Here is a 16,979-nt window from a genome sequence, read left to right on the forward strand (position 1 = left end):
GGATGACACATTAAACTTAGCATTAAACAGATAAATTTACAAAAAAAAAAAAAATACAACAAAATAAATTTAGAAAACAGTATTTTAAAGAGGACCTATTATGCTTTTAGTGTGATGTGACTGTTAAAACAACTGGACCAAATGGTCGCATTTTGTGACGTTTTTTTTTTTTTTGCGACTAAATTATGTATCGCGATTCTCTCTCGAATTGATTCTGAGCTTAGTTTTCAACAGCAGATGGCGCTGCGCGCTTTAGAAACACCCGTACTCTGCTTCCTTCCAATTCCTTACACACACCACTTGAACCTTCTATAAAATAATCATTCATAAAGTTCGAAAAGTTGAAGCGAATTACAAGGGTGTTTGCAAGTGCTGCCAATTTAACAACTGTATCACTAGATTTAGCGACTTCCCTGACCCTTTTGAGACTTTTTCCAAAAGCCTAGCAACAAACGACTTCTTGGACAAACCTTATCTAGATTCCTTGACTCTCCCACTGATCTATATTTATATTAATATAGATCAGCGGACTCCCCAGTATGACGTCGACCAGTTTTAGCTACTTTCTACTGAAAGCAACTGGCAGCACTGTTGTTTGCAGAGGGCTGTTTACATTAACCTTGCGTCATAAAAGCATTCTGAGGTGCAAATACAATCTCAGACTCAGCCGAACGCACGAGCGCTCTTCTTCGTGAGCATTTGAGTGTGCGGTTAAAAATAGCCTAGAGCGCCATCTGCTGTTAAAGCAACACCATGGGACATTTGCTCACGGTTCCCCCATATGGTTGATAAGTGCAATTGTCTGTTATCAGTGTCGTAAATACTGTCGCTGTATAAGCTGTAAAAGCAGCGCAATACACGTGAATTTGTTGACTAAGCTGACGGAACTGGCGAATGCAGAAACTTCGTTTTGAAACCATGCCCACCGACTAGGTAAAGTAGCCCATGTTACACTATGTTCTACAAACATCATTACATAGTTTTATTTATTGTTACTCCAGAATTGAAAAGTACAATGACAAAAGGATTGTAATATGTTAGCCTAGTTTTTTTGCTCGCATAGGTTACATTGTTTGCAAAGGGTGAAATTTGTATAATAAAATAAAATGTTGTCCGCATGGTTTTGAGACTTGCATGTTAGATTGTTTCATCTTATAGTTAGCTGTTGGCTAATTCCACTCAGGCTACGAGTAAAATATGTGACGTATGCCATAAAGCAGGTCGCACTCTTCCGCTGGCAGGGGATGGGCGGGGCTGTGTGAACCGACCCGAACATGAAACTTGCAGAGTGTTGTTGTAGCCGCTAGGAGGCTGCTCAGGTAGCAGCGGCAGTAGAATTAGTCTGGTTAAGAGTTGTTCTACCACTGAAATAAATGTAGAGACATTATTTTAAGGTTGAAAAACTACATAGTGTTGCTTTAAAAACTAAGCTCAGAATCGATTTGCGATGCATTTGGAAAATATCAGAAACAATCCATGAATCGCGATGCATCGATAGTATTGTCCCAGCCCTAAATATTATCCAGTTTTAATGTTATTTTTAATGTGGTGATTTCTAAAACTAAAAGTTTAAACATGAAGGAAAACTAACACTTCTAGGTGCAAATGTATTCTAGTAGACCCCATAAACAAAATTATGACCATGTAAATGAACATTATAGGGGCCTTTTAAAACATTTTTCTACAAAACAGGACATAAAATGCAAAGCACAGACACAATGAATTTAATCTATTTATCTTTTTTGACCAGTTCCTTTACATGAATCATCCGAACTAAAATGAAAGGGACTTTCCAATACTATATAAGAGAGAAAATACTGTATATTTTAGGAGAGTGTATGATTATTGCTTCAGTACTCTCAGTTGTAGAGTTGTTTATACAATACAATGTGTCATAAAAAGCAGTGTTTAGTGAAGCTACACTGCTAACACTGTTTGGAAAAAACAGCTCATTATGGGAAAAAAGTTCTCCTGTTTTGAAATCAGCTACTGAAAAATATAGTACAGTTTGAAGTGTTACTTCCCAAAGCTGGATCTCAAAAACTCCAACCACAACCAGAGAAAGCAGCTCTAACAGGGGCCGTCTGCCAACACCGCTGCCTTTTAATCTGGCAGACCTTCAAAACCCAGAAAACATCCAAACCACTCCGTCTGAGTCATTTTGAGACGGAGTTTATGGCCCATTATCATGTTCCTTTTCCCTCCTGCAAACCCGAGGCGGCGTAAGACGCAGAGCAATCAGGCAGTTAAACTTTGACCCTTGGACATGGAATGCATGAATGAAGGTGAAGGAACACCATATAAAGCTCTGGCGAGAGCCTGTCGAGTCTCAATGATTTCCTGCACGCACCGTTGTACACAGACATGTTTGAACATGAGATCCTTTTTAAACAATGAGGCAGTCATTAGACTGATTTGTTTTGTTTTCAGCATGAGTGTTTGCTTTGGTAGATTATGGCTATCGTGCAGTATATTGAAATTAAAATCACAATCTACATACGCTATCATAAAGCTGCTAGGGCTTGGTGCTTTTCAAGCTATTTTTAAGCTATCGTTTGTTCACAACAGTCGTAGCTGCATGCATACTTGTGCAAACATTGCCCTTGTGACGTTAGAAATGCCTAAATAAAATCAATTAGTCTCAGACAGTCAGTTGCTTTTCTGCTATCTGCAAGATGCCAGAAAAAAAAAAGGAGTGGGGAGGGGTGTGAAGGATGAGAGATTGTGGGAAAGAAAATGAAGAATGTAAAGGACCAAAGTTCAACTGAGATACTCTTACTATAACTGAAAGCAAAAGAAAGAGATGCTGAGAAGCCAACCATTAACACTGAATAAGAGCTAATGTCATGCTTGAGGCACAATATCTGCTATGCTGTGTCTTTATATTTGTTCATGTTCTATATTGATATTAATATGAATACATACAGAAGGGATAATGTGCAGTCAGTTGGTCTATATCGCAAAATATGGTCTTGTTTTACTCCAAAAGGATTTGTTTTGCCATAAATGACTGGTACATGATCCTGCTTATTGCACAACTACTCACCAAATAAATAAATAAATGGACATAAATATTAAAATATTGATACATAAATATTGATTTGAGTTCATGTGTGAGAAAAAAAGCCTGTGGAGTGATATGAGAGGCACCAAATGTCTCACATATGTAGGAAATCGTGCACTAGAGACAATGGTTAATTATACACCAATGTACAGTAGTACACAAAAATATTTGACCACCGAAAGCGGCGATTGACCAATAAGAATCTAGTATTCAAGAGAGCCGTAAAAATAAAACATGATACTCTAATTATTACTTTCCAAAGTAATGCTTATACCTGTTTTTAGCAATAGTAATAATTTAATCACTTCCAGGATTATTATCGTTAAGTAAAACTAAAACTATTAAAAACTTTGTTAATTGAAATAAAGCTGAATTAAAATAAAACATAAATGTGGGATGAAAAACTAAATGAAATTTAGAAATGTTGCCTTGGTTACTAACTGAATTACCAACTGGAAATAACTTGAACTCAACTAAAACCAAAAATGTAAGGGTTAGTTCACCCAAAAATGAAAATTCTGTCATTAAGTACTCGCCCTCATGTCATTCCACACCCGTAAGACCTTCATTAATCTTCAGAACACAAATTAAGATATTTTTGATGAAATCTGATGACTCAATGAGGCCTCTATTGACAGCAAGTTAATTTACACTTTTAATGCCCAGAAAGCTACTAAAGACATTTAAAACAGTTCATGTGAGTACAGTGGTTTAACCTTTATATTATATAGCGACGAGAATACTTTTTGTGTGCCAAAAAAACAAAATTTATTAAATAAAATAAAATTAAATAAAATTTAAACTTTATTCAACAATATCTAGTGATGGGCGATTTCAAAACACTGCTTCATGAAACTTCAAAAAGCTTTACGTATCTTTTGTTTCGAATCAGTGGTTTGGAGCATGTATCAAACTGCCGAAGTCACGCCCCCCAGTAGTGAACCATTGAAATTTCGAAACACTTATGACGTAACGAAGCCTCGTTTACTGAAATCACGTGACTTTGGCAGTTTGATACACGCTCCGAACCACTGATTCGAAACAAAAGATTCGTAAAGCTTCGTAACTTCATGAAGCAGTGCTTTGAAATCGCCCATCACTAGATATTGTTGAATAAAGTCATTATTTTGCTTTTTTGGTGCACAAAAAGTATTCTCATCGCTTCATATCATTAAGGTTGAACCACTGTAGTCACATGAACTGTTTTAAATATGTTTTTAGTAGCTTTCTGGGCATTGAAAGTGTTTATTATCTTGCTGGCGATGCAGGCCTCACTGAGCCATCGGATTTTATCAAAAATATCTTAATTTGTGTTCTGAAGATGAACGAAGGTCCTCCAGGTCTGGAACAACATGTGGGTGAGTAATTAATGACATTATTTTAATTTTTGGGTGAACTAACCCTTTAAATAAAAATAAATGAAACCTAAAAAGCGATATTTAAAAAAAAGCACATAACAAAATTACTAAAAATGTAATTAGCAATAAAATGAAAACTAAAAAATTAAAAATAAAAGCTAATTCAAAATATTAAGACAATTTTATAAAACACAACCGACACTAAAATCACACTGGTGACTTCAAGCTGGAATGCTGGATGATTTGTGCAGTCATTCAGTGTTGTGTGATAAAGTCATGGAGGGAGAAAATAGTCACCATAAGAAGGTCGTCACTCAGTACTTCTGTCTTCTCCGCTCTGTGGACAAGAAAAGGAAAAACAGTGTTTGGTTATATGGACAGACTACATAATGAGCAAGCTTCATGTGCTTTTTGATATTCTTCAGCTTGACTGTGAAAAAAGGTTAGGTCAGTATCACTATAAAAAGATGCCAAACAAAAAAACACCATCACACAAGAACAAGGTTTGAAGCCTTTACTCCACATGTAAAAATTATTGAATCATTCTGAACCTCATCCATTTAAAACAGCCATTGCAGTTCAATAGGCTATTCTAAATTTAATCATTTATTTTCCAACTGTGTCAACAAACTGTTGATTTGGCACATGTCACAAGAAAAAAAAAAAAATCCACTTCCTGCTTTCTCCATTCCACATTGTTTGTTATGGCAACAGCAGTAAAGGGGGCGGGGCTGATGATGCTTTACACACTTTTGTCAGCAAAAGAGGGTGGAGCTTCATAAATAATGAGCAGAGACTCCCTTTGACCAGAGACCATAAAACTATCACAAATTTTGCCACGTGGACATTGTACAGTCTGAATGTTCCCAAGGCATGATCTGTGATAGTTTCAGCACTTTCATTTATTCATATAAAGTTGTGTGTAACAGTTATGTGTGTTATTTTGAACACAGCTAAAAAAAGAAAATGTCACTAAGCCTTTTACACTGAAAAGGCCAGTTCACACCAAGGAGGATAACTATAACGATAATGCTAGTTGTAATGATAGTTGTAAAAATCGTTCTAAATATGAAAGAGTAGCAGAGTTCAAACCACAACTATAATTATAACGACACAGAGGAACAATATCGTTGAAATCACTTTCAGAAAGATTTTTTTCAGCTGATGAACGATAAAAACACTGAGAGCCAATCAGAATCCATCCTGATTTAACGCATTCGAGCATTTAAAGCGGCAGACGACAAAACTGCAGCTCGCACTTAGAATAAACTGAACGATATCATCCGCTGGTGTGGACACCAATATAGTTATTGTTATAGTGGGAACACTTTACAATAAGGTTCATTAGTTGTGAATGTATTAATGTATTAACTAACATGAACTAACTATGAGCAATACATTTGTTACTGTATTTACTAATCTTTGTTAACGTTAGTTAATGAAAATACAGCAGTTCTTTGTTTATGTTCACAGTGCATTAACTAATGTTAACAAGATTTTAATTTTAACATTAACATTAACAAACATTACTAAATGCTGTGTTAGTGCAGTTCATTATTAGTTCATGTTGACTAATGTAGTTAACTAATGTTAACTAATGAACCTTATTGTAAAGTGTTACCGTTATAGTTATCTTTATAATTATCGTTCTTGGTGTGGACAGCCTTTAATCTATCCAGTAAAAATATCTAAACAAAAAAAAAATTTACTTAAGAAGCAATGAAAGTTAACTTGAAGTAACTTGTTCTATTGCTTTTGGAAGTTTATGCTTCAAACAAGAACAAACAAAACAAAACATCTAAACTTAAAGACAATGCTGTCTTCATATACTCAGTATATTAGGACTTATACAAAACAAGTCCTAATACATATTTTTTGCATTTTGCCTTCTCACAAGTTAATTTAAATAATAATTTAAGCCTTTTATTAGTTATAATAAACCTTTTTATTATTATAATCAGTTTATTTTAGTATCATTAGGATAATATTATAGATTTTATTAATATTTTTATGTTTATTGTTTATATTTTTCATTTTAATTTCACTTACAAATTTTAGTAATTTTGTTGTGTTTTTGTCATTCTTTTAAAATATGTCTATATAGTTTTTATTAATTTTTATTTCAGTTTTAGTTTTTTAGTACATTAAGCTTCAAATGTTGCCTTGTCATCTAGCTGAAATCAAATACTTTTTTATATTTTATTTTATTTTATTTCTGTTAACGTTTACTTGATTTCAAGTAACAAAAAAGATTTTATATTTTAGTTTCAGTTATAATAATAACCCTTTCTTGATTATTATTAATAATAATATTAATCTGTTAATTGGGCGTACATCTGGCTAGCTTTCAAAAACAGCAGATAGTATTTCTTGAGAAATTATCTGTAGGGCTTAGTGCTTTTTTCCATGTGCTAAAACTGCTTATCCAGCAGTGAAGATCAGTCAGAACTAGAGCAAAAAAAAGCCCAAACCATTAATCTTTTTAATGTCATAGAATCATTATCACCACACAATCAGCGCAACTGCTATTTATGTCTACAACTTTCATGTGATGGCACCAACTGACACACACAGACAATCCATCAGGGTAAAAGGACCTTTCTCAAGGGCACCATGGTGATTATTTTGGTTCAGTAGATCAATATTAAAGTTCTTGACAGATATTAGAGGTTGTCGTCATAGACATAATTTCATTTCAAAAAGAGAGAAACAATCCACATTCAGCACAGAAAACTTAGATAAAAGCCACAAAACTGGTCACGTAACAAGAGAAAATATCCCCAAGATCTCATTACACACAGGCTGAGAATGACCTCACATTATGCGGGAGGGAATTTTTAGATTTCCATCAATACTGAATTAGCATTGATCTTGTGTTCAGCCAATGCATATCGGGTTGGGTATCAACCTCCAGAAATACAACAGCTAACATTTCACACACATTTAAAGTTGAAAATACAGCATACCGGCGGCACCCAACTAACATGTTTAGATAAAGATCTATGAAGAGCTAACCTTTAGCTCATCAAAATGTCCTTCAAGGAACAGAATTGATCAAAGTAATCTGATCCTGAGTACAAGATTAACTGGATCATAATGAGTGATGTTTTCTATTCTGTGATGATTTTGAAGCAGAATCTGATTGGTGGAAGCTTTAAATGTATGATCAACAGTACTGGAGCTCAAATCTTCAAACCGGTACTCTATATTATCCCTAACAATCCTTTGCAGCTTTTGTTTTGACCCTAAAAAACAAGGGGTTTAAATGAAAAGATTAAAGTCTCTTAGTTGGTATTTGGTCACCCAACAAAAGATATATTCACCACCTTTTTGGAATATATCCAATGACTAATTTTTAGCTTTGAAAAATTACAAACCGCTTGTCCTAGAATCCAACTCCAGCTCTCAGAGGAGACACTCGTAGCTAACAAAATATATTCTACGAATGTTTTGCTAACGTTCCCGTTAAGTTATGAAAACATTATTTCTGAATACTCTCTGAATATTCAAAACATTCCATTTTTTAAATGCTTTTTTAAGGGAACATTCTATTTTATCATTCTTCAAACATTAAGGGAATGTTACTTTTGAACATTCTGAAACAAGTAGTAACATTTAAAAAACATTAGATGAGTGTCCAGTGTTCTATTACGTTACTGAAAGATCGTTTGTTCATAACCTTGCCAGAAAGTGCGGCAATGTTCTGAGAGCATTCCCTGTTAGCTGGGCTGCTGTTAGATGAACTGCTAAGATCAATGACACATAATAAAGCTTTAGACAGAGTGACTCTTGCCATGATTTTCATTTGACCAGCTCATTTAACATCTGTTTTTGGTTTCAGGAAAAGAAGGAAATTCAATGTTCATCAGCATGGTTGAAAAGCATAAGTATCCTATATCTAAATGGACAGCTTTGATGAGTAGAGCCCTGCTGTCTGTGCCAACATTTTGTGCTAAAAACTTTTGAACAATTCTACATTCAGAAATAGCAATAAATGACCCAATTTTAGAAATTACGATGGTCACCGGAGTATGTTTTGGATGCAATTGTGTATTTTTTATGCCATTTCTGATTTGCATCTGATACAAAATCAATTACATTTCCAACTTACATTTTCTAAGTTACGCACCAAAGTTTAAAACTTCATTACAAATCACTTTATGCACAAGTATACAGCATAACTAAAGACCCAGGATATCTCCTACAACACCATTTTTAGGGGCTGTTTACACAACACAATTTTCAATTTCAACTAAAAATGGAAAACTTTTTATGCATTTTGGCCGTTCATTTACATGACAACAGCGTTTTGTGGGCTGAAAATGCAAACTTTTGAAAACGGTACCGTTATCGTCTCCGTGTAAACCACAAAAATGAGAATTTGTGAAAACCGTGGCATCACGCGTATTACGCATTCAGTCTATAGGTGCGTAGTGTTTCTTTACACGTGGATCCGTGTGAACGGGGATCATTTTGACAACAATGCCGTCTGTACACGAAAAACACAAAGAAAACTTTTCAGTTTTTCTAGTACATCGCTGTTGTGTAAACTTACCTTTAATCAATGACTAAAAATTATCAGAGTTAAAATAAATATCAGCAACTTTATATATATCACTGAAGACAGAGCAATTCCAAAGCCTTTCAATCATTGTAAAATCTCTGACAGTGTTTCCTTTGCAGCAGAGGCAAAACTAACTGGAGCCGTAACCTAACCGACTGTATCAAAACGTGGCGTCTCTCTGGCCTGGAAAGCCGCCATGAAAGCTGGCCCGACTATTATACCTCCGACTCTGGATTACCCCGGATCTGCATTCTGCATCAAACGCTCTGATAGATTGTGACAAGCGAGTGATGAATCTACCAGCTGCCTGAGATGTTTAACTCTGAGATGAAGAGTGAATCTAAATAAAGACATTGTAAAAACAATGTCTTGGCAAAAACATTATGCAAATGTAAATGTTTATGCAAAAAAAGCTCAATAATGAAAAGCATAAGATATTTTGACCTAACTTAACCCTTTCACCCTTGTACAAGTAAGTATGCAAAAAAAGGCAACTTATGCCTTATGTCATTCTCTGACAGGCCCTTGAAAAATCTCTCAAGGGAAACCAGTCAAGCCAACTCAAAGTTCCTCTTGCTGTTTCTGAGTGAGTTTGTTTCTTGAGATCTGCAGAGATCAACAGAATGCTTCTGTATGTAGTAAAAAGGCGAGCAACAGTGAGCAACCACACAGCAACATGCTAACAACCACTCAGAACACCTTAGGAACCACATAACACATTGTTATTAATAGCCGCTTTTCCACTGTCGGGGTGAACGGTTCTAAGAATCTAAGAACAGTAAGGAATGGTTCCAGTTGTAGTTCCACTTGAGCTTGGTTCGGCACAGCACAATTACAAATTGCTCTCGCTCCAGAATTCTTTCTGGGTTTGCTAACCATGTTTGTAGAATGCGTGTAGTGATGTCGCCACTTAGGATTGGTCAATTGTCTGTTGCCTGGCTGTCAGTTTCTCGGTAGCTTGCAAAGCGGGCTATTTAAATGACGTAAGCGCAAGTTTCTAATAAAATAAAAATAAATATCTGATCGTCCTCCATAATGCGGTTGCTATTTACATATCTGTAAACTCTTGCGTTACTACCAAGGCAGTGACTGACGCATTTTTATTACATTCCAAAGAGCTTAGTTTTTATCCCCACACAGGGAAAATGAAACCATATCTTTAATGGAACGTATTGGAATGGTTAAGCAATGAGAACGGGTTGGCCTGAAGGTGGAAAAGCGGCTAATATGGTTAATAATAGCGGCTAATATTTAATTAAGGGCACTCATTTCCAAATACTTTTTGATATTAGATCGCATTTACATTAACATTTAATTTTTTAAAGTCGGCATGAAATGGAAGTCGGAGGTTTCATATTGTGAGTCAAACGGCTTCTCAAACAAGAATAAATGTAGGGCGGGACTTGATTTGGTCCATGAGGAATTGATTTGATGGCTGTGGTTTGCTATTGGTGGATCTCATGTGAGTGACAGGTTGTCCCGCCCTCACACCAGTAAACACATCATCAGAAAAGAGATGGAGGGAGGGAGGGGAAGTTATTTTGATTATGAGGGCTAATGAATTTAAAAAAATAAAAATAATGACATGCATGGATAAATCATTTATAATAAATACTGCTATATTCCATTAAAAAAAAAGAAGAAGTTAATTTTGATTTCATGGTGACTTTAAGAGCGAATTCTTATAATAATGGTCAAATCCTATTCTCAATAACTACTCATTTTAAATCCATATTTAATACTGTACATTATGTTGTGATGTCTTAATTCACTTAGGCATAACAACATTGTTTTGAAATTGACAAAGAAAATGAATGAAAAAATTAAGTGACAAACAATATTTTTATATTGTCCATAAAATGAAAATAATTATCATCAGACCAGTATCTGTCAGTTTTTCAATATATTGGTGCATCCTTAATTGCTGAATGAGCAAAATCACAGTACTAATTTATAGTAGCTACATTAGCCTAATAAAATGTCCATTATAACTGCTACAGAGGTGTACAGACTTATCCAACAAGCGATATTAAGTAATTTGTTTTATATTTATACAGCTTATATATTTGCATTTATTATTTCAGTCAAATAGATGTTTGATGATCCTAACAGAGGTATGCTCCTAAAATACAGTAGACCAAAATGTCTCAATCAGTTCTGCAATGTTGTCTTCATGGGAAACTATTCATACTTCTACAAATAATGTCAAAGGGTCAAATCAATGGAAAATAAAATACATGACCTGTAGTTTATAACTTTGACCACATCAGACCTTCCTTTTGCTGTGCACTTCAGTCCTGCTCGAGCGCATACAGTGACACTCCCAACTTTAGTGTGCATTTTTACACGACTCGGAGTAGAAATATTCAAAATAATCAGTATATGACACACTAACCTCCCAACAGTCTGGTTGGCGAGCTGTTTCATGCGGATTAACTGCTTCTTCATCTTGATTCTTCTTCATCCACCAACATATAAAACTTTGAAAAGTCGTTGTTTTATCAAACTGACGCCCGCACGCACGACGCTCCCATTGCGCGCTCAACTGAACACGAACCTGAGATTCATTTACTGCTCATATTCATTTATAAACCGTGCGTCAAACGTGTTCCTTTCGTTTCTCATCCTCTCGATTTCTGGTTTAGTCAGTGAGCTGCAGTAACACTGAGGAAATAGGAAGTGCAGTTCACTTCCCTATTGTGGGTTGTGACACATGACACCTTGACTGAAGTAGTTTGATTAAACTGGATGGTTAAAACTCTGGTTCATATAATCAAATAATAATCATGTTATAGGCTAAGATTAATGATAACTTGAGTTTGTTTATTGCAAAAAAAAAAAAAAAAGTGTAATCGTAAAATGCAAATAATTCAAGCCCTTTAAATAGCCTACATTCACTCTGTAACACGAAGTCACATTTATTATTTTTCTCTGTAATAGCGCCATCTTCAGACCAAAGCGGAATAGCTGATAAAGCTAATCAGCTTTAAAGGGTTAGTTCACCCAAAAATGAAATTTCTGTCATTAATTACTCACCCTCATGTCGTTCCAAACCCGTAAAACCTTCGTTCATCTTCAGAACACAAATTAAGATATTTTTGATGAAATCCGAGAGGTATATTACTCCTCCATAGATAATATAATCAAGACTTTCAAGGTCCAGAAAGGTACTACAGATATTGTTTAAAAAAAGTCGACGTGACATGGTCAAAGACATTACATTTAAAACGTGAAGTCAAATGTACCAAAAAAAACCCATATTAAATCTTTAAAAGTTGAGACATTTTTATTATATTAACGCCAATAGTGCAGAATAGGCATAAAACCTAGGACGGGTTTAGAAGAAAAAAGTCTGTATTATGGAAAATTTCCTAAGTGGAAATAAATGGGGATTTCACAGCCCAGTGTTCCAATGCATACCATTTTATTTTCTGTTGTTTGAGGTCATTGGTCCACATTTCAATATTTACAGTTTTTCTGTATTCTGTGTTCAGGTAGAAACAAAGTATTATAATAAAACTTGGTTGCACACCTGATAATGCATTTAATAAGGCTTATTTAAGGAAAATATCTGCCAAAATAAATCCACCTGACCTAAAGGCGCACTCTCTTATCAACACCTCAACTTCTAATGTCTTATGCTGATTCTTGGGAAATTGTTTTTACAGTTTTTCACAATTGCTAAGACACATTTCTTGAAAGCTTCACCCATTTTCTCACAACATTAAACACAAAACCAAATCTTCAAACTGCATTTACAAAACCCCTGACTCTTCTGGCAAAATCAAACAATCTGCTCAAAACCATTTCACCTGTACTCAAAATCAAACAATGCTTTCAGATCATACACACATCAGTCAATATATAAACACTACAGATTATTCATTAGACAAAAATGGAGAACATATATGGGGGAATCATATATGAATATGTTGTATACTGTAAAAACTGCAAGTATAGATTGTATTCAATTTTGTATACTACTGAATGTCTGTATATTCAGTATATTCAATCAAAGTCAATGAGAGTTTAATTCTGCCTCAGAATGACGTCTTCATGTTGGGTCCTGCTTGAGGACTTTGTTCACATCACAGACAATGTTGTCTCTTGCCAGGCAAAAGGGAAAAACCCTATGGTGTGCCGGATCCTGCCTTGACAACACCCTTGCTCTTCCTCTTCCTTATCGTCCACCACCTCTTACGTGTCTTCCTCCTCTCCCTCTCGATTTTTTCCACCCATTGTTGGTATCAATATTCAGTTCACATGTGCACTTTGAGCTGCAAGCTTATGTTTTGTGTAGGTGGTTTGATCACATCATTAGTAACAAGTGTGAACTGTAAACTTGAGTGTCCAGATTTAAAAAAACAATTTGACATTTAGCAATTTAACTTTTTTAAACTTTTCATGCATAGAGATCACTACAGTGGACAGCTTTTTTTCTTGCATATGCATGGGTTTTGATGGCATAGTTGCACATCAACCTCTACAGTGGAACCTAGTGCATCATCCTATACATTGCCACCAAGTGGCAAGCCGTTGTATGTTGTTTTTTCCTACCTTCCAAACCAAGATGGCCGATGGCCAGTCAGAAATTTCAAGTTGCTCTGGAATATCCATCCATTCCTTCTATACTAGAAGACTCTTGCAGGTGAAAAAAAATATTGTAGTATCAAGCAATATCTAATGAGTCATCACAGTTAAATTTTCCAAGTATTGTTTTTAGATTGGGAGGAAATTCTGATTAATCATCTGTCCACTAAAGTGGACATCATGCATTACTAGCTATATTTCAGCTACAATTCATAGTATTAAGTCAAGTCAAGTCAAGTCAAGTCACCTTTATTTATATAGCACTTTTTACAATGCAGATTGTGTCAAAGCAGCTTTACAGTGATAACTGGTATATAATTTTGGCTGCACAGCAGCTCTTAAAGAATGGTGTCAATGCAGGCAGATCAAAGCACTGTTGAATATCAAATGTCAAGTGTCCCCAACTAAGCAAGCCAAAGGCGACAGCGGCAAGGAACCCAAACTCCAACAGGTGACATCACTGTGACTGTTTTTTTTTTTTTTTTTTTTTACAAATACTTCATCTGCAGTAACTTTTTTTTTTACTGTAAATAAATGTATTTGTGTTATTAGAATGTAATTTGCATTAACAAGAAAAAAGTAATGTGATTACATATGTAATATATGTCACAAGTTATTACAAGTAATATATGTTGCTTGTAATGCATTACTTGTTACATCAAAAAAGTAATCTGATTACGTAATGCACGTTACTTGTAATGCTTTACTCGTTACACCGAAAAAGTAATTTGATGAGGTAATGCACGTTACTTGTAATGCATTACTCGTAACACCGAAAAAGTAATCTGATGACGTAATGCACGTTACTTGTAATGCATTACTCGTAACACCGAAAACGTAATCTGATGACGTAATGCACGTTACTTGTAAGGCTTTACTCGTAACACCGAAAAAGTAATCTGATGACGTAATGCACGTTACTTGTAATGCTTTACTCGTAACACCGAAAAAGTAATCTGATGAGGTAATGCACGTTACTTGTAATGCATTACTCGTAACACCGAAAAAGTAATCTGATGACGTAATGCACGTTACTTGTAACACCAAAAAAGTAATCTGATGACGTAATGCACGTTACTTGTAATGCTTTACTCGTAACACCGAAAAAGTAATCTGATGACGTAATGCACGTTACTTGTAATGCTTTACTCGTAACACCGAAAAAGTAATCTGATGAGGTAATGCACGTTACTTGTAATGCATTACTCGTAACACCGAAAAAGTAATCTGATGACGTAATGCACGTTACTTGTAATGCTTTACTCGTAACACCGAAAAAGTAATCTGATGAGGTAATGCACGTTACTTGTAATGCATTACTCGTAACACCGAAAAAGTAATCTGATGACGTAATGCACGTTACTTGTAATGCTTTACTCGTAACACCGAAAAAGTAATCTGATGACGTAATGCACGTTACTTGTAATGCTTTACTCGTAACACCGAAAAAGTAATCTGATGAGGTAATGCACGTTACTTGTAATGCATTACTCGTAACACCGAAAAAGTAATCTGATGACGTAATGCACGTTACTTGTAACACCAAAAAAGTAATCTGATGACGTAATGCACGTTACTTGTAATGCTTTACTCGTAACACCGAAAAAGTAATCTGATGACGTAATGCACGTTACTTGTAATGCTTTACTCGTAACACCGAAAAAGTAATCTGATGAGGTAATGCACGTTACTTGTAATGCCTTACTCGTAACACCGAAAAAGTAATCTGATGACGTAATGCACTTTACTTGTAATGCTTTACTCGTAACACTGAAAAAGTAATCTGATGACGTAATGCACGTTACTTGTAATGCATTACTCGTAACACCGAAAAAGTAATCTGATGACGTAATGCACGTTACTTGTAATGCATTACTCGTAACACCGAAAAAGTAATCTGATGACGTAATGCACGTTACTTGTAACACCAAAAAAGTAATCTGATGACGTAATGCACGTTACTTGTAATGCTTTACTCGTAACACCGAAAAAGTAATCTGATGACGTAATGCACGTTACTTGTAATGCTTTACTCGTAACACCGAAAAAGTAATCTGATGAGGTAATGCACGTTACTTGTAATGCATTACTCGTAACACCGAAAAAGTAATCTGATGACGTAATGCACGTTACTTGTAATGCTTTACTCGTAACACCGAAAAAGTAATCTGATGAGGTAATGCACGTTACTTGTAATGCATTACTCGTAACACCGAAAAAGTAATCTGATGACGTAATGCACGTTACTTGTAATGCTTTACTCGTAACACCGAAAAAGTAATCTGATGACGTAATGCACGTTACTTGTAATGCTTTACTCGTAACACCGAAAAAGTAATCTGATGAGGTAATGCACGTTACTTGTAATGCATTACTCGTAACACCGAAAAAGTAATCTGATGACGTAATGCACGTTACTTGTAACACCAAAAAAGTAATCTGATGACGTAATGCACGTTACTTGTAATGCTTTACTCGTAACACCGAAAAAGTAATCTGATGACGTAATGCACGTTACTTGTAATGCTTTACTCGTAACACCGAAAAAGTAATCTGATGAGGTAATGCACGTTACTTGTAATGCCTTACTCGTAACACCGAAAAAGTAATCTGATGACGTAATGCACTTTACTTGTAATGCTTTACTCGTAACACTGAAAAAGTAATCTGATGACGTAATGCACGTTACTTGTAATGCATTACTCGTAGCACCGAAAAAATAATCTGATGACGTAATGCACGTTACTTGTAATGCTTTACTCGTAACACCGAAAAAGTAATCTGATGACGTAATGCACGTTACTTGTAATGCATTACTCGTAACACCGAAAAAGTAATCTGATGACGTAATGCACGTTACTTGTAACACCGAAAAAGTAATCTGATGACGTAATGCACGTTACTTGTAATGCTTTACTCGTTACACCGAAAAAGTAATCTGATGACCTAATGCACGTTACTTGTAATGCATTACTCGTAACACCAAAAAAGTAATCTGATGACGTAATGCACGTTACTTGTAATGCTTTACTCGTAACACCGAAAAAGTAATCTGATGACGTAATGCACGTTACTTGTAACACCGAAAAAGTAATCTGATGACGTAATGCACGTTACTTGTAATGCTTTAATCGTAACACCGAAAAAGTAATCTGATGACGTAATGCACGTTACTTGTAATGTATTACTTTACTCGTTACACCGAAAAAGTAATCTGATTACATAATGCACGTTACTTGTAATGCATACTTTACTCCTTACATCAAAAAGTAATCTGATTACAAACCCGATTCCAAAAAAGTTGGGACACTGTACAAATTGTGAATAAAAAAGGAATGCAATGATGTGGAAGTTTCAAATTTCAATATTTTATTCAGAATACAACATAGATGACATATCAAAT

General features: G+C 35.2%; 1 protein-coding gene across 3 annotated transcripts in view; it reads right to left on the reverse strand.

The window, feature by feature from the left end:
- The window catches only part of arhgap17b (Rho GTPase activating protein 17b), a 38,515-nt gene extending 26,843 nt beyond the window's left edge, over nucleotides 1-11,672 (reverse strand). For all 3 annotated transcript variants that reach the window (XM_051884496.1, XM_051884480.1, XM_051884486.1), the window contains exons 1-2: nucleotides 11,382-11,672; nucleotides 4,720-4,759 (exon numbers count right to left, since the gene is read on the reverse strand). In XM_051884496.1, the coding sequence (XP_051740456.1) occupies nucleotides 4,720-4,759; nucleotides 11,382-11,434 (93 nt within the window). In that variant the 5' untranslated portion in view covers nucleotides 11,435-11,672. The remainder of the gene's footprint in view (nucleotides 1-4,719; nucleotides 4,760-11,381) is intronic.
- Nucleotides 11,673-16,979: the final 5,307 nt, after the last annotated feature.

Source organism: Ctenopharyngodon idella, chromosome 3 (assembly GCF_019924925.1).
Source record: "Ctenopharyngodon idella isolate HZGC_01 chromosome 3, HZGC01, whole genome shotgun sequence".
Taxonomy (NCBI): Eukaryota; Metazoa; Chordata; class Actinopteri; order Cypriniformes; family Xenocyprididae; genus Ctenopharyngodon; species Ctenopharyngodon idella.